Below are 19,423 nucleotides of genomic sequence, written 5' to 3' on the forward strand. Positions count from 1 at the left end.
ACAACAATAACACCTTTATATATAATAACTGCAAAATACATCCAAAATGCCGCCCAGGCGTGGTGTTCCTGTTGGAAGAGGAACACCTTTTATAATCATTATCGAAGTACTAATCACAATTGCCATTCTGTTCAAAGATATGATGATGTGGATACACGCAACACTGAGACGAATATCTGCTGATGCCCCAGTCATTGCACTGGGTGTATTCATTATTGGTACAGTATTACATATAAGCTTACAAACGGTGCCACCAGAATCATCCTCAAAGGTAGACATATGGAACTGGATGGACAAGAATGGCCTCAAACAGTACAACAATGTGTTTACAGAGCAAGGTAATTATCAAGCTGTAATGAAAATGGAAAATTGATTTTTTTGAAAAGGGATGATGACTCATAATTAGCAATTATATCAAGGGATTACTTATATTGCTTCATACACAAAGTTTTTAAGATGTACTATTAGCAATAGCATTAATACCTTGTCTCCTCTGTCATGGACAGAATATTCTGATAGGAATAAAATACATCTCTCATCCTGGTGTAGGAAATGGGTTGGGTACAAGACCTGTGCAAATTAAGCAGTACAAGTTCAAAACAACTTTCAAACATGGATTGCTCTTATCAGCCATCTGGAAATGTCAAAGTTGAGAATATGAATATGCATTCATTGTAGTGTTCTCCAATAAATCTGCATGTAAGACCTTTGTTTGGTAAAATACCTGGTCATTTGTGTGGAGAGACAGTCAATGTAATCTTTATGAATTAAATGTATATTGTATGTATCTCTCACCATTACCAATAGATAAGCCAGCATAAGTAAAATCTGCCAATTTTATATTGCTAGAACTAGTACTGGACTAGTTTATTTATTATTATGATGTATCATATCAGGATGAATCTAACAAAACTTTTTTTATCTGATCTGACTATTGTGATCATTACCAGTTACCAATTGTGCAAAGAATAATTTTTCTCTCTAAAACAAAATAAAAATATGTGCAACAACATATAAACCATCTTGAAATTATTAGAAAACAGCTGTCTTTTTCTGCTGATAATCTAACGAATCAGAACACACATGGCACTTATTTTGACTGACTGATCACATGCTCACTATTGTGGCTGAATATAGCCAATTCTCATAAAATCTTGTGTGCAAAAGTTACCGCTTCCGTATAAAATATGATGAAAAATTAATATGGGAGGTAAGTACAAAGTATGGAAAATACAGCTGCAAGAAAAAATTTTGGTTGAAAATATGGGATATATATATATCCCCCTGCCAAAAGATATTGCATGTAAAATGACCAGTTTACTGATTATTGCCATTATTCATATCTTGCCTCCTTAAGGATGTACTTCTCTGATGTTTTGACTGGAAGTAGTAAATAATTCAATACAAAATTAATTCCAAGATATCTTGGACTGTGGTAGTCTTATACTCTTTGTTATCTAAAGTTATACTTATAGACTTAAATTTTTAGGATTTTTTTAAAGAATGTGGACTTCCTTTTTTGACAGCATTCCTGACAACTACATCAACAATTTCATTGGTTTCTTGTTGCTGATGTACTTTTCTTAAGTATAACTCTAGGAATCTGAAGTAGATATCAACTAAGTTTTACATGAATTATTACCACAAATCACAGATTTCCAAATTTCTGAATTCCGACTTGAATGATCTTTTTCGCAGAATTTTAGGAGCCAAAAACAAATAATTTCTTAATCTGTTTCTTGATCTTGGAAAAACTGTCTTTATGGATGAAAGTTACAAAAAAAGGATCACAGATAATTTCTCTATCCAAATTTAAAGTATTTAAAAAAGTTAGTACTAGAAGATATTCAGATGAAGGATTTGGGTTATGTTGGAAAAGTTTCAGTTTTTGGCTGCCATGCAGAATAAAACTTGTTAAAACTTAGCATTTTTCACATTCTTTTTTCTTAATATCCAAGTATCATACCCTTCTCTTGTAATTAAAGACAAAAATTCATTTTATAAACGGTTGCAGTGAAAATAACGGGGAATGTCTGGGGAAAAAAAGAACAATATGTGAAAACGAATTATTTCCTGTTAAATATATTCTGATGCCTGTACGGGAAAAAGTTGTGCAGTAACATATTGAAATTTGCAGTAAATTTACTTTCTGAAATCAAACCTTTCTAAAAATCATTATCATCCTTAAACAACACAGCGGTCAGATCGTCATGCACTCTGACTCAATTAAAAAATCAAATCAACAACACAGTAGTCATTTACCACATTATAGATTAATAAACTTGGATTTTATCTCTAAGTATATTTTTTAAATATCAGAAATCTGCTTCATTAAACTAATGTTTCAGGAAATTAAAAGAAGTTAACAGCATGTTAATGGTAGTTGATTTTGGATGTTATTTTGCTTAATATTTTCAGGTGTAGAAACAACTAAAGACATTTTGTCTATGGAACTTGAAAAGATACCAGAGTTTTCCTCACTGCCTCCTGATCAACAGCATGAGCTCAGAAATGCTTTCAATGCATTAAAAGAAGAAACATACCTTCAGATATTACTAGAGAAAAACAAAATTCCTGCATCAATATTCGACAGGTGAGCTGTGTATACAAAGTTGGTTAAGAAAAAATAGAAATGTTTGAAAAAAATGTAATAATTACTTCACTAAATAAACATTGGGTGCATTAAGTAAATACGCACTATATATACTTATATATGATGTACATACAAACTTGTCTATCTTATATATAACTACTAATGCATGTAAAATGTATGAAGTTAATCCCTAATTTGCACTGCATCTCTTTAATTTCTCATTTGCTATCGAATTGAAAATGGCTTGAGAAATAGATACTTTGTTAAATTGGTGAAAATAATTAGCATAGTTTTTGAAAAATAAGTCTTCTGAAACATTTCAATAATTTCTGCAGGTTGAAAGCCAGAGGAGTAGTGTCTTTACAGACCCTATCACACTTGTCTGATCGTGTGATACAGACAATCACAGAGACCGACAACACCCTAACTGACTTCCAGAATCTTAAACATTGTGTGACACATGCCAGAGACTACATAGACAACCGGGATGAGCTGTACCTCTACAGTCAAGTTGGGAGAGATTTTGACTCACCGGTCACTCCCTTTGTAATGAAAGCCTTCAAAATAGGTAAGCATATTGTCTTTGTATGTACATTCAGCCATGCAGTATCCGATTCTGACTTTCTTCACCATAAGTTTGCTTGAGGAATATTGAATTGACAAATGTTAATGGAGAAAGTATTACAGCTGTTATAATTATGACATGGTTAAAAAATTGTATATTATATATAAAGTACAGACAACAAACTGAAGAAAGATCAGCAGGCAGGTATCTAGCCAGGCCAAACAGATCACAGTGAAATCTATTATTAATGATAGAATTAAAGACAATGAGATATGTCTTGAAGATTGACAATCAACAGAGAGTTATATACCATCATTAGTGATAATCGAATGGTATGTTAATGAAGGGAGATAACTTCCACGTGCTAAATTGGTATTTCTTTTGTGGCATGTTTGATTTTCTGTATGATAAGGGAGATCTTTCTATAAATGGAACTTTCATTGTTTTGTTCTTAGACACATTTTAAAATAAGAATGTATGTTATTGACTAATACAGGAAAATGTATGTGTGTTTTCCTGTAATTCTTATCGTCTGTAACATCAAGAGGGTTTGGCAGTTCTGGTTCAAACCTCATCATCAGGTAGTTATAAGAGCATGTAGCGCTTTTAAGATTGGAGAATGGCAATTCCTAAATGTGTTGCTTTTATTTTTTTCCAAAAACTGGAAGCAGTAATCCACGTAAGACCCAGGGTGAAATATAGTTTTGGTATATATAAATGTAAATTGATTAACTGCTGTTTAGATAACAAACTTAGATGCAGAACTCTATATATATTGTTGTATCCTCATGAGAGTGAGAAAAGTACGGTACATTGTAAATTGCTCTTTCAGAACCAAGATATTTGCAAAGCCAAAGCATTTAAATCCACATTAGCATACATATTGCAAAGTAAACTTGTTCAAACATGAATGAATTAGTCTATATATTAATAAAAAAGGATACATTTGTGTATCACTGAATGTAGTCATATTGTCATATAATCAGATAAAATTGAATACAGGATAATAGAAAATGATACTTAGTTACATGCCTTGTTTCACCCTGTTTAGTAATCATATACATGCGTTTTACTGTAGCAAATGCTATGCTCTTTTAAGGCCTTGTCTTTTTCATATTAGAATGAAAATTGAAATAAAATAGTTGTGTTGGGAACGGATATTTTTAGGACCACATGTGAGCATTGTGTGTTAAATCACAATCAGTTATGTAATATTATTAGTTTTTACACAAACTTAGAATAGATCCTATTCGAAGTCCATGGTTTTCACTTGAGGATATTATGTGCTTATTAAAAAACAGTTATATAATTACTGTACGCATTAAGGTATTGTTATGTATGTATAGTCACAGAGTAACATTGTAAATTTTTACCGTTCACAACATTATGACTAGCTGCAATGTGCCTGCTTTTATACCTCAACAATATAGTCAGTTCTCCTTGATTTAATTTGGAAATTGTTCAAATACTGAATACCAGGAATTATTCGTCCTCATTATTTTTTTTCATCATTTAACCAATTGACAGGGAGGTAAATTTAAGATGAGGGTAAAAATTTGTTACACACATATATAATCCTTTTATATAACCCTGATAGGGCAAAATGAACACGAGGCAAATTAGTGTGCAAGGGCAAAAATAACCTGGGATGAAAGTATCCCAGTATAGAGTATATTGATTTGAAAATAAGGTCACTGTAAAGCATGACAACAAGTAATGTAATATTGCAGGAAAATACCGAAAACTATGATGCTAAATACTTATCTGTTCCTGAAGAAGGACATCACATGCTATCATATTGTAACTTTATTTAAAGAATAGGTGGGGAGGGGAGTGTATTAGCTGAGTTCTGACCATCTTTATTACTAGCCCTTCTCCGCTGAGTTGTGGGTTCAAGGCTTATGTGCGACATTGCCAGGTAACGGTTGTTTTTCTCTAGGAGCTCAGCCTTTCCTCCACCATCCAAACCTAATAAATTCTTAAGTGACTCTAGCTGTTTACAGGACAAACAGCAACAGTAAACAAAACCAAACATCTTAACAAACACATTGTATAGACTTTGTCATTATCAAGAAATTAACAGCTTTATTGGTTAATTACTAAGATATTCATTGTATCAGAAAGGTAACTTAACTCATAATTTTGTTTGCACTTCACATTATTTTGACTTTTACCACCATTTACAAGCAGGGTAATTGTTACAGGAAGACATGCTTGAAAACTAACAGGAATCTATCTAAATATGGTCATAGAAAATTGTCATGGTAATGTGTTCATGCGTTATAGGGAGTATATGATTCACCTAGTTACATAAATTACAACAGAAATGTCCTTTTAGTGAAATCATGCAACACAATGTGTTTATTGATTTCTGTGTGAGTGATACAACCAAATGTGAGAAGTTGTCGATGCCCATAACAGAAAGTTAAGGGAAACATTTAGCTGGATCAAATTAAATTACCAGAAACACAAAATTAATGAAATGGGGGTACTGTATTTGATTACACAGTCTTGTACAAACTACATGCATTGTCAACTTATTTTCAAGGTCACAGGGCTTAAATCAATTAAAATATGATAATTTTCAAACATTTTCTTCTTGCAAAATATAATGTCTTGAGTCATGCAATTTAGTTTGCAGTTTGCTGGTATGAAGAGATAACATGTTTGTGAAAAATGGGAACTTGGCCAGCTGACATGGCTGAAATATAATTTACTTACTTATAATTGATACAGGGACATGTAGAATAATTATTGCAAACACAAGCATTAAGCATAAGTGTAATTATATTTTCTATATTTAAATCCAGAGAGTGAGAAATATACATGTTTTTTTCTCATATATACTTAAATTTATACACACAGGTGGAGGTATGTAGTCAGGTGTGGTGTAGCAGGAATGGATTTTGTCAAGTGTTATCATCAGTACATTCCATGTAGGGTTTATATCCTAGTATCTTATCTTACTGGTTAGCATACCTGTTTTTACAGTTAGCATAATCATAATCTTCAAAAGCCAATGTTTTGTCACAGCTGGTTGTATTTCTCATGTTACTAAGTGATCACAATTTCTAATGTTTTTGTTGGATGTAGACACGTTTTTGCTTCTACTCCAACTCTCTATTCATTGGCCAGAATTTTAAGGGCAAGGGTTTTGATTGGTTTAATTTTTCATAGTAATTCGGCCAGGATCAAGCATATTTTAAACTTAGGATAGCATGAGATATTTATGTTCTCTTGTACATGTGTATAAATTCAGGTGCCATAAACTGGTAGGGTCACTTTTCTCTCTCTCTCTCTCTCTCTTTCTCCCTCTCTCCCTCTCTGACTGAATAAGTACTGGTAGGTAGGAGTTGGGCTGTGACTATGGCTAGGTAACAAACAATGCTGGGTGTAGTATTAGGCTAACTGTCAAGATATTTGAATTGTTAACTACTTATTACGTAGTCATCATTAGGAGATGTGAGAAGTCTGTGTATGAAATTAGTTATTGATTGTTATGCCTTTGCCTATTGTTTTGTACAATAAATGTTAAATGTTTCCTCAAATCAATCATAGAACTAATAACTGCTATCTGATAAGGAAGCTCATTTGTAATCCTCAAACTCTGTTCTTGTTGTGATGTGTATACAATGTGTTATTTAAACATTGTCTTTAAATGACCAATAAGAATACTCCAGGTATAGGCTGTGACCACTATGTTACTCTGAATGATGTAACCAATGTGACCTTCAATAAGCTGACTAACGGTCAGTTGTAAAGTTAAATATTGATTATACCTGATAGCTATCTAATCTACCTGGTAATGTTAGATCATCATGTTAAGGTGGATTACCTAATATTTGATCAGAAAACTTCCACAGGAGAATTCATTAGTATACAAACCTTAACAAAGTGCTGGTCATTCTTTAAGACATGTAATTTTGTACTGGGTGATCACAACCTGTGTTGATACTAGAGGTAAACACTATACTTATGTACACACAGAGAAGTACATTAGTTTCCACAGCAGGTGTCCAGATTTACACCTGTGATACAACATGCCATTACCTGAAAAGTGAACTTTATATGAATATATTGGCTGACACCATCAAATGTTACATTTTCAATAATGGGCTATTTTGTGTGCGTGATATTGTAATGTGGAACATTATGTTGTATTTCACACCATAAACAGGATGTACTTATCTGGAAATGGTACACTCTATCACTTATATCCCTTTATAGGTTAATCAATATGTTTAGTGAGGGACTGTCCAGAGAATAGACATGTAATAGGTTCTCTTCAGCCAATGTGTTCTGAATTGCATGTTGATACTGCAATGAATGTGCTCTATAGTGTGCCAGCATCGTTTATATCCGGTGACAGTGGTCTACAGGGATTTCGGGATGAAGGGCTAACCCCCAGTGCATGCCAGGGCGCAATATAGCATGCTAGGTATTTTGTATCTAATTGCGGTGATTAGGGAGATCAAATTGTTGATCAGCAGTCTGTGAAATACACCAGTGATAACTGGATGTCAGGAAATCAATAACAAATGTCTTCATCTCCCCTACATCAGGGAACTCTTCTATCCATTGTGTTGTACACAGTATAGCATTGTCATTACTCTGCTACATATTTGTTAATAGAGAAGCTGAGGACATGTTAGATACAGAGGTTGAAGAATGGCCCGGCCATCTGTACTTACTGTGTTGGATTAGGTCATGTAATAATGCAATGTTATTATGGATTCATCAATTATATATGTAACTTAGGGTGTTGTGTCTATGTGTGAGACATGGCCACCTGTTTACTGTATATAAGGAAAACTTGTGTGTGACCCTGGCATTCTGGTAAGTAACATTGTGAGTAATATCTCCTTTGTTTCTTTGTGTTTAATGTGTTTATCTTTACAAACTAATCAATCATCTACTATAATGAGAACAGATACATCAACATAACATGTAATGGTGCCTAAAAGAAAGAGATACATCAACATGGTGTGAAATTGATGTTAAGTTGGCAAATACAACAAAACAATACAGCTCTAGTGAAATCTAGTGGTACAACAGATATCAACATTGCATACTAAATGTGATAGAAAATTCATGTTGTACCGTGATATCAGGTGTCTGTATAAGTATGGTGTGTCCAGTGATATCAGGTGTCTGTATAAGTATGGTGTTCAGTGATATCAGGTGTCTGTATAAGTATGGTGTACAGTGATATCAGGTGTCTGTATAAGTATGGTGTTCAGTGATATCAGGTTTCTGTATAAGTATGATGTCCAGTGATATCAGGTGTCTGTATAAGTATGGTGTGTACAGTGATATCAGGTGTCTGTATAAGTATGGTGTCCAGTGATATCAGGTGTCTGTATAAGTATGGTGTCCAGTGATATCAGGTGTCTGTATAAGTATGGTGTTCAGTGATATCAGGTGTCTGTATAAGTATGGTGTTCAGTGATATCAGGTGTCTGTATATGTATGGTGTGTACAGTGATATCAGGTGTCTGTATAAGTATGGTGTTCAGTGATATCAGGTGTCTGTATAAGTATGGTGTTCAGTGATATCAGGTGTCTGTATAAGTATGGTGTACAGTGATATCAGGTGTCTGTATAAGTATGGTGTTCAGTGATATCAGGTGTCTGTATAAGTATGGTGTACAGTGATATCAAGTGTCTGTATTAGTATGATATCCAGTGATATCAGATGTCTGTTTAAGTATGATGTCCAGTGATATCGGGTGTCTGTATAAGTATGGTGTACAGTGATATCAGGTGTGTGTATAAGTATGGTGTAAAGTGATATCAGGTGTCTGTATAAGTATGGTGTTCAGTGATATCAGGTGTCTGTATAAGTATGGTGTACAGTGATATCAGGTGTGTGTTTAAGTATGGTGTCCAGTGATATCAGGTGTCTGTATAAGTATGGTGTACAGTGATATCAGGTGTGTGTATAAGTATGGTGTACAGTGATATCAGGTGTCTGTATAAGTATGGTGTCCAGTGATATCAGGTGTCTGTATAAGTATGATGTCCAGTGATATCAAGTGTCTGTATTAGTATGATATCCAGTGATATCAGATGTCTGTTTAAGTATGATGTCCAGTGATATCAGGTGTCTGTATAAGTATGGTGTCCAGTGATATCAGGTGTCTGTATAAGTATGGTGTCCAGTGATATCAGGTGTCTGTATAAGTATGATGTCCAGTGATATCAGGTGTCTGTATAAGTATGGTGTCCAGTGATATCAGGTGTCTGTATAAGTATGGTGTCCAGTGATATCAGGTGTCTGTGTGTATAGTGTCCAGTGATATCAGGTGTCTGTATAAGTATGGTGTACAGTGATATCAGGTGTCTGTATAAGTATGATGTCCAGTGATATCAGGTGTCTGTATAAGTATGGTGTCCAGTGATATCAGGTGTCTGTATAAGTATGGTGTCCAGTGATATCAGGTGTCTGTATAAGTATGGTGTACAGTGATATCAGGTGTCTGTATAAGTATGGTGTCCAGTGATATCAGGTGTCTGTATAAGTATGGTGTTCAGTGATATCAGGTGTCTGTATAAGTATGGTGTACAGTGATATCAGGTGTCTGTATAAGTATGGTGTCCAGTGATATCAGGTGTCTGTGTAAGTATAGTGTCCAGTGATATCAGGTGTCTGTATAAGTATGGTGTCCAGTGATATCAGGTGTCTGTATAAGTATGATGTCCAGTGATATCAGGTGTCTGTATAAGTATGGTGTCCAGTGATATCAGGTGTCTGTATAAGTATGGTGTCCAGTGATATCAGGTGTCTGTGTAAGTATAGTGTCCAGTGATATCAGGTGTCTGTATAAGTATGGTGTCCAGTGATATCAGGTGTCTGTGTAAGTATGATGTCCAGTGATATCAGGTGTCTGTGTAAGTATAGTGTCCAGTGATATCAGGTGTCTGTATAAGTATGGTGTGTACAGTGATATCAGGTGTCTGTATAAGTATGGTGTACAGTGATATCAGGTGTGTGTATAAGTATGGTGTACAGTGATATCAGGTGTCTGTATAAGTATGGTGTCCAGTGATATCAGGTGTCTGTATAAGTATGATGTCCAGTGATATCAGGTGTCTGTATAAGTATGGTGTCCAGTGATATCAGGTGTCTGTATAAGTATGGTGTCCAGTGATATCAGGTGTCTGTGTAAGTATAGTGTCCAGTGATATCAGGTGTCTGTATAAGTATGGTGTACAGTGATATCAGGTGTCTGTAGAAGTATGATGTACAGTGATATCAGGTGTCTGTATAAGTATGATGTACAGTGATATCAGGTGTCTGTATAAGTATGGTGTCCAGTGATATCAGGTGTCTGTATAAGTATGATGTACAGTGATATCAGGTGTCTGTATAAGTATGGTGTCCAGTGATATCAGGTGTCTGTATAAGTATGGTGTCCAGTGATATCAGGTGTCTGTATAAGTATGATGTACAGTGATATCAGGTGTCTGTATAAGTATGATGTCCAGTGATATCAGGTGTCTGTGTAAGTATAGTGTCCAGTGATATCAGGTGTCTGTATAAGTATGGTGTCCAGTGATATCAGGTGTCTGTATAAGTATGATGTCCAGTGATATCAGGTGTCTGTATAAGTATGGTGTCCAGTGATATCAGGTGTCTGTATAAGTATGATGTCCAGTGATATCAGGTGTCTGTGTAAGTATAGTGTCCAGTGATATCAGGTGTCTGTATAAGTATGGTGTCCAGTGATATCAGGTGTCTGTGTAAGTATAGTGTCCAGTGATATCAGGTGTCTGTGTAAGTATAGTGTCCAGTGATATCAGGTGTCTGTATAAGTATGGTGTCCAGTGATATCAGGTGTCTGTATAAGTATGGTGTCCAGTGATATCAGGTGTCTGTATAAGTATGGTGTGTACAGTGATATCAGGTGTCTGTATAAGTATGGTGTCCAGTGATATCAGGTGTCTGTATAAGTATGTGTGTACAGTGATATCAGGTGTGTGTAGTGTCCAGTGATATCAGGTGTCTGTATAAGTATGGTGTGTACAGTGATATCAGGTGTCTGTATAAGTATGATGTCCAGTGATATCAGGTGTCTGTATAAGTATGGTGTGTACAGTGATATCAGGTGTCTGTATAAGTATGATGTCCAGTGATATCAGGTGTCTGTATAAGTATGGTGTGTACAGTGATATCAGGTGTCTGTATAAGTATGGTGTGTACAGTGATATCAGGTGTCTGTATAAGTATGATGTCCAGTGATATCAGGTGTCTGTATAAGTATGGTGTGTACAGTGATATCAGGTGTCTGTATAAGTATAGTGTCCAGTGATATCAGGTTTCTGTATAAGTATGATGTCCAGTGATATCAGGTGTCTGTATAAGTATGGTGTGTACAGTGATATCAGGTGTCTGTATAAGTATGGTATCCAGTGATATCAGGTGTCTGTATAAGTATGGTGTGTACAGTGATATCAGGTGTCTGTATAAGTATGGTGTGTACAGTGATATCAGGTGTCTGTATAAGTATGATGTCCAGTGATATCAGGTGTCTGTATAAGTATGGTGTGTACAGTGATATCAGGTGTCTGTATAAGTATGGTGTCCAGTGATAAGTGTTAAGTGATATCAAGAGTATATGTTAGTACATGTTTGATAATGTTGTATACAAGATATCTCATGGACATATAGACAGATTTAGTTTATATTCACACCTTAGTATCACCCCACCAAGGTCTATATCATAATAGATTTTGGTGATAATCACTTAAGTTTTAAGGTCAAAGATCACCCTTGACTATAGATTTTGATCAGAAGAATAGAAATATGGGGACAGTGGTATATGTGAGTCCCTGCTCTGAATACATTCTGTATTCGGAATTCACATTTATTTGAGGGGTATATGAACTACTTACAATAATTAATCTCATCAGAGATAACTCATAAATGTCTAGTATTTTGTTACTGTTTTTATGTCTCATTTGATCAGATGATACTTTATAATACACAAAAGATACCATGTTTAGTAAAAGGAACATAATAATATAAAGCAATTCATAGGGTTTCCTCCCGACAACTTATCACAGATATACTTCAATTATACCAGGAAGTGCAATGTACTTTTCAACTTGAACTGATGAATGATTTACGAAAGGAATTCTTCAGAACCTCCAGCCGCTTGATTCTATTTGATTTTTTTATTATTTTTTTTTTTTTATTGTATCTTTGAAATGTACTAGTTGTTGTTTCAAGCATATGAGTAGCACCTTCCTTATATTACTGTGAGTTTTATTGCTAGAAGCATTCATGGTATTCCGTTGGGATTGGATGATATTTATTGGATAAGACACCTGTTTGGATTAAGAAAGTCACATGAATATTTGATCAGTGAGTTTGATATGGTAGGTACATCATACCAAGTGATTGTATAGGATGTATCTTTTGTGCTTTACACAAACAAGGCTTCCATAAGCTTACCATATGTTTGGGAATATTAACACAGATTGTTGGCATATTCTGTGGTAATTTTGACTGAAGAATGTATCTTTATCCGCTAACCAAAATAAAGCCCATTTAGAATTAAAATCTAGGATGATATGTATCATGAAAATAAATCTTTATCTTTATCATCTATAATTTTGTTTGTTGCTCATCTAATTGAAACACACTTAACTGCTTCTTATTGTTAACTAGAAGGCCTTGGATGCTGATATTTAGCCAGTATCTTTTTGGCATCAAGTGTAACAAAATTTGCAGACAAATAACTTTCACCTATATTCAAGGTAATGGTGATCAAATATGCTTAGATGCTCAAACCACTTCTTATTTATCAAAAGGTCTATGGTGATAATATTTAGACAGGTATAGCTTGCTGGTGTTGAAGGTTACAGAGTTTGTGAAAAGCAGTGACCTTGGCCTGCAAATGTACAGTGTCATAGGGTTCATAATGGTCAAATTGATTAAAGTATTTAAATGGCTTCTTCTAATAAACCATAATTCCTAGAAGTGTTACAGGAATGAAGTGCAGTGTGGCACCCATGGCAGCCATTTGATAACAGGATTGTGTGATAATGGTACTGCAAAACAATACCTATTTTCAAACTTCTTCTCAAGTCTTACCTCTGGAATTAAGTTAAACTTGCTTGAAATGATCATGAGTTGGTCCAGACCAAGTGTTGTTATTTTTTGGGTCAGTGGAAAATCCAAAATGGCTACCATGGCTGCCATCTTAAAAAACACATTTCTGACATCTTCTCAAGTGCCAATGGTGCCATTTTGAAGAAAAGTGGTTAGCATATAAAGGAAAGGAATCTGTCAAAGTGTTGTTATTTTTCAGCCTCATCAAAAGTTCAGTATGGCAGCTATGTCAGCAATTTTGTAAAATGATATGCCCAATCATGGTTTCCCTGAACATCTTCATTTATAGACTTCTTCTCATGTTTCAAGTGGTATTCAGCTCACACTTGCCAGAAATTATCCAGAGATGTTCCCAGCCAAGTATTGTTATTTTTTGGGTCAATCTGAAATCCATCATTGCTGCCACCGATGCCATTTAAAAAACACATTTTTAATGTTTTTCCATGTTTCTGGCGCCATTAAGCTAGAGTAAAGGGTGTCATTTGTCTTAACTTGTAAAATATTCTGCACTGCTTTAATAATCTGATAACTTTTCCTATATCAGATTTTATAGTCAGGTGACCTTTAAGGCCCATGTGCCTCTTGTTGGACTAAAAAGTACTGATTTCTGGGCATTTTGTTTTACAGATATCTCTGGTTTTTCAGTTGTGTAATTCAAGTTACGTAGCTTCCTTGACTTCAAATCAGAAATGATTATCACAAATGTACACACTTTGATTGGTCATTTGTCCTTTTATTATTTTAAAAGGCTACGTTTTTGTGATTTTTGACAGAGATAAGAAAGCTTAGACATGTTGCAGATCAGAAGTGATCAATACAACTTGAGAAGGATATTTGTCTGTAGCTCTGTTTGGCACTTTGCCATATTTAATCATCTAGACGGGTAAATCAGCTGCTATCTTCTGTGCACAGTTTTGCAAAATATCCTGAAACATAGAAAAGGATGATAATATTGATGGATATACTAGACTGACACTTTGACAGCTTGGTGGACAAGTGCTTGATTTTAGATGATACAGCTCAAATCAGACAGCTATGAATGCCTTTCACTAAATGACAGGACGGCACGAAATTGTTCATTTGTAGTTGTCTGGATTAAATGCAGAACAGCTTCAATATCACAAATCAGTATCACAGATCAATATCACAATTCAATATCACAAATCAGTATCACAGATCAATATCACAAATCAGTATCACAAATCAATATCACAAATTAGTATCACAAATCAATATCACAGATTAATATCACAGATCAATATCATAGATCAATATAACAAATCAATATGACAGATCAATATGACAGATCAATATGACAAATCAATATCACAGATCAATATCACAATAAATATTATAGATCAATATTGCAAATCTTTATCACTATCATTATCCACAAATCACCCTCACTGATCAATTTTACAGATCAATATTATTTTGTAATAGAAATTAGTAGACGATAAAAAAATTTACATTGTGTATTGACCATGGGCTGTTGAAGTTAAAGGACATATACTAGGGGAAAAAGAAATGATGCACCAATAAATTGTTAATGACAATGAAAATACAAAGACAATCAAGATTATTATCCTAGCCAAACATGTAATGATGAAGGAATCTAAGGGATCATGATCTAACTCACTTTACAAGGAGATACCTGGAATATGAGAGGGTTCCCTATGGATATAAATGTAAGTAAAGCATTAACGTCACATGGACTTCACCAGATTACAGAGAAATATGTAAGGGATTGCAGATCCTTACCTTGTCTAAGTTCCTCCAGTGTCACCTGTGTTGATTTAACACATAGCACTGAGACCATTCCATCTTGTCACACACATGCACTGTAGATGAAAAGCCAGTGAAAACAACAAAAGGATGTCGTAATTTTTGTCTTGAAGACTTACTGACAGCACTGGCTTATGTTGTGTTGTTGCACCATAATGTTGCTGGACATTTATAAAGGGCATATCATAAAACTGCATGACAATTTCCCTGTAACAAACACCAATTAAATTTCTGAAAATGATGGTTCTGACGAGCTGAAATCCATCCCACACCATGACACTTCAGCATCATAAAATCTATCTCACAACAGCAGACCTTTAGACAAGTGTCACAACTATGTAGTGAAATCTGGATATGTCTGTGAACACCATTTCATTTAGGTATCTGTAAGTACCTTTGACAGAATTTTAACCCACTTTATGGTAACATCATATTAAAATTAGATATTCTGACATTTAAACTTTTTCTCTCCATGTGTGTTGTTGACTACTAGTTTTCGATAAAGGGAATCTTTTGTTGCATTTTTGCTTTCTAAGTAATTTTCCGTTTTGCTAAGAAGACAAAACTAAAATCTAGACTAAAGTCTAATATCTAATCTGCTATACATCTTTATTTAAGAACAAATTTAACTCTTAACAAAAAGGTAAAGTTATGTGCATGTTTCCCATTTACAGTCCACTGAAGACTTTTGAAACAGTCATGATACCTATTTAAAATATCTTTCACATTTTGGCTGAAACTAGACAAAATCCATTATATCTGTGGAGTAGAATGTTTTCTTACATTGATGATAAAGAAGTGCCTCTTATTATTTAATTGCCAGCTCCTTTACCATTACGGGAAAACCTCTTTGATTGATTTCACTGGGATAGTAGTATCACTTCTAAGAAATTTCCTGCTTCTGTACTGATACAGGAAAACAGCCTCATGTTATTTCTCTCCTACTGCGAAACACGTTTGCGGGGGATATTAATTTGGGCTCTGTGCAAATGTGTCTGTCCGAGGGCTTTTCCAGGCTGTAACTTCAAATCCATTCAACTCAACCATTCAAAACTTACTGTTAAATTAAGTTGGTGCCCTAGTCGTGCCTTTTGCTATTGATTACATTTCATTTTTTATATTTTTTTCTGTTTCCATGGAAACAGTCAAAAAACACAAAATTAGTGTTTACTTTCCTTTCCAGACTACAACCTCAAAACTATTCCACTCAACATTACAAAACATTCTGTATATATTAGGTTAGTGCCTTAGTTTAAAAAAAAACTTTCTGTTACCATGGAAACAGATAACCCTCATCACAAATTTCAGTTTTTCTGGTCCAGTGCTCTAAAACCTTTGAACATAATTGCTCAAAACTTTTTACACATATTAAGCTAGTAATATCTTTTGCTGTTGGGAAGTTCTCTATTTAAATACTTTTTCTGTTACCATGGAAACAGATAAGCTAATTTACAAAGTTAATTTTTTTTCAGACCAGTTCTCTTAAACTGTTCAAGGTAATTACCTGGTACTCAAAACTTTGTACAGTCATCAAGCTAGTATTCTAGTAGAAGTTCTCCATTTCAACACTTTGTATGGAACAATTAAAAATAACAAATAGAAATTAAACTTTTTGTAATATTAACATATTCATATGATTATGTACCTTTCTCTGAAACAGCGGGGTACGGGGGATAATGTTATGCTTTGTGTTATCATATTGTGATATCACACATGGCCATCTAGATGGCTGATCGCCCAGTGTGACCATTCTGTATCCATTCTGTGATCAAGACTGTATTAAGTTCAGATGAACACCTATTAGTGCTGTATAACATCATTCTGAGACATTTCTACTAGAATCTAGTCTGTAAGCTTTAGCATCACAATAAGAAAAAGCTTGTCAAACTACAGATGATTTTTTAGTAAAGGTCACACCTAAAGAAAACCCTTCTTGTATAAAAAATGTTCATATATCAACTACCTAAATGAAAGGTTTCAATATGTACAAAACAGAACTCTGTACAGACAACACACAGGACACAGGTGCCATTCATACAAAATCTCTTGACGATGTGGTCTTGAGGGTTTCCATATGTACTACCTAAACTAAACTCAGTACAGACAACACACAGGTACAAAATCTCTTGATGTGTAATGCTTATGAACATTGTCATTCGTGTCAAATTTAATATTATACATGTTGTAATATTTGACTTTTTATCACAGTTTTAGAGACATTTGTAGTTGTATTCCTCCGTCAATATACCCATTGCATATGATGTGTTAACGGTTTGATAGTACATATCTCCTACACATAACCTGGAGCTCAGTGTAATTTATCCATATGACTTTGTTGTTATACCTGAGCTGACATATACTTCTGGCCAACAATGATTAGCTTTAGCATTATGTATACTATGTGCCTCTGAAATAATTGAAATAAAGAAGTTTCACTGTACTGTCATTGAAGTTGATGTTACCTGTAGTTCATATTGGAAAAAAACATGTAACAAGATTAATATGTCAATGTTAAGAAAAAATTAGAACCAGATAGCCTGCAGGGTCAAAGTTCAATACATCCCTCTTAAGGTGAAGATTTGAAAAGATCTCTTTTTATCCAGTACCAGATAGTTTGCAGGGTCAAAGTTCAATACATCCCTCTTAAGGTGAAGATTTGAAAAGATCTCTTTTTATCCAGTACCAGATAGTTTGCAGGGTCAAAGTTCAATACATCCCTCTTAAGGTGCAGATTTGAAAAGATCTCTTTTTATCCAGTACCAGATAGTCTGCAGGGTCAAAGTTCAATACATCCCTCTGTAAGTGCAAATGTCAATACATCTCTTTACATCCAGAACATGATAGAAAGCAGGGTCAAAGTTCAATACATCCCTCTAAGAGACAAATTTTAATAGATCCCTCTAAAGCCCATACTACCAGATAGTGAGTAGGGGAAATTTTTATACATTTCTCAAATGCCCATAAAACAACATATTCTGTAGGACAAATTTTAAAAGATTCCTCTAAACCCCATGGAACCCAATAGCCTACAGGAGACATTTTTTGATGCTTTAAAATGTATAGCCCCTGTGTAATACACATACATTTATAATATCAGTGATACAGTGAAATAGATCAGTAGCAGTGAGTAGTCTGGCTGTGTCACTAATACTATTATCTATTTAATCATATTTCTTCAAGTTTAGGATATTTGGTATTCATGCTATGAAAGCATTATCAGTCATGGACCTGTGTCAGTTTCTCCAGCTTTAGACTATTTCTATCGATCTTGTTTTACCATGATATGGGCAATGATTTATATTTACTTGTGGAACAAACCACATATCACTGCCGCAAACTAGGTTGGTAACCCTTGATGATTAGTGTCATCTTTGAAAGATTTATGAAACAAACTAAACTATACGTTGCTTTCTTGGATAGATCTATATTTTACATGGTGTTAGGTGTTGTCAATGAAGCAAAAGACACTTACCTCTCTGGAGCACCTGGTCTTATTCTTCTTGTACTACTTCAGGAGTTTCCATATAATCTTTCATCAGTTTTGAGTTTGAATTAAAATTCTGTTGATATGTTTTCTTAGTTATTTTTATTGTGTTATTAATATTCAAACATTGCATATACATCGTACCAACTCCAGTAATATGTTAATATACCTCATAATCTATTCAGAAAGTGCTTTGTTAATGGTACCGTAGTACATTTAATACAGAAATATGATCTCCACCACAGACATACTGGTATAAAACAGAATAAATGAATATAGGACCGTTTTCCATGGGGACCTAATGACCTACTTGGAGAAACTAGTACTTGTGTATTCTGTTCATTGATATACCTCTGTATTACTGACAAGTTTAAGTTCTCATTCTACCCTATGGTTAGTACCTGGTGATTATAAACATGAAATTTCCTGCATATAAGTTTTCTTACAATGCTGTATTATTGCTCTTTTTTAAATAATAGAATCAAACACAGTAAATTTTAGTGCTTGAATAAATCATAAATAGTACCAATGATAGTGTTGGAGTGGTTAATAATAGTCACAAGCTTTGTGATTACCAGGATAGGATGACCATCTTCACTTTCCTTGTTATTAAGGCATTACTTCAGTTATTGAAAAAAGTTACGACATATCATGGTTAAAGTTGACTTTTGTTGAGTGCAAATGTCAAAGTAAAACCTGGGAACCCTTGGATATTGACAGTAGGTCTGTTACAACATAAAAAGAAGCTAAGAGCTACAGGAACACCCAGTTGGGGATGGGAAAAGAGTATATCAACATGGCATCTCATTGCTTCCAAATATGATAACCTTAGCTTTAATGTCGGGTATTTCAGAAAGAAATAAATGGTCGGATGTCGAT

General features: G+C 34.4%; 1 protein-coding gene across 1 annotated transcript in view; it reads left to right on the plus strand.

Annotated features, from left to right (window-relative positions):
• The first annotated feature begins 46 nt into the window (after nucleotides 1-46).
• The window catches only part of LOC132549095 (apoptosis-resistant E3 ubiquitin protein ligase 1-like), a 41,808-nt gene continuing 22,431 nt past the window's right edge, over nucleotides 47-19,423 (plus strand). The window contains exons 1-3 of the mRNA XM_060213011.1: nucleotides 47-338; nucleotides 2,419-2,593; nucleotides 2,929-3,161. Coding sequence (XP_060068994.1) covers nucleotides 47-338; nucleotides 2,419-2,593; nucleotides 2,929-3,161 — 700 coding nt within the window. The remainder of the gene's footprint in view (nucleotides 339-2,418; nucleotides 2,594-2,928; nucleotides 3,162-19,423) is intronic.

The sequence above is a fragment of the Ylistrum balloti genome, unplaced genomic scaffold (genome assembly GCF_031769215.1).
Source record: "Ylistrum balloti isolate Yb309-2 unplaced genomic scaffold, AGI_CSIRO_Ybal_v1 Utg370042, whole genome shotgun sequence".
Taxonomy (NCBI): Eukaryota; Metazoa; Mollusca; class Bivalvia; order Pectinida; family Pectinidae; genus Ylistrum; species Ylistrum balloti.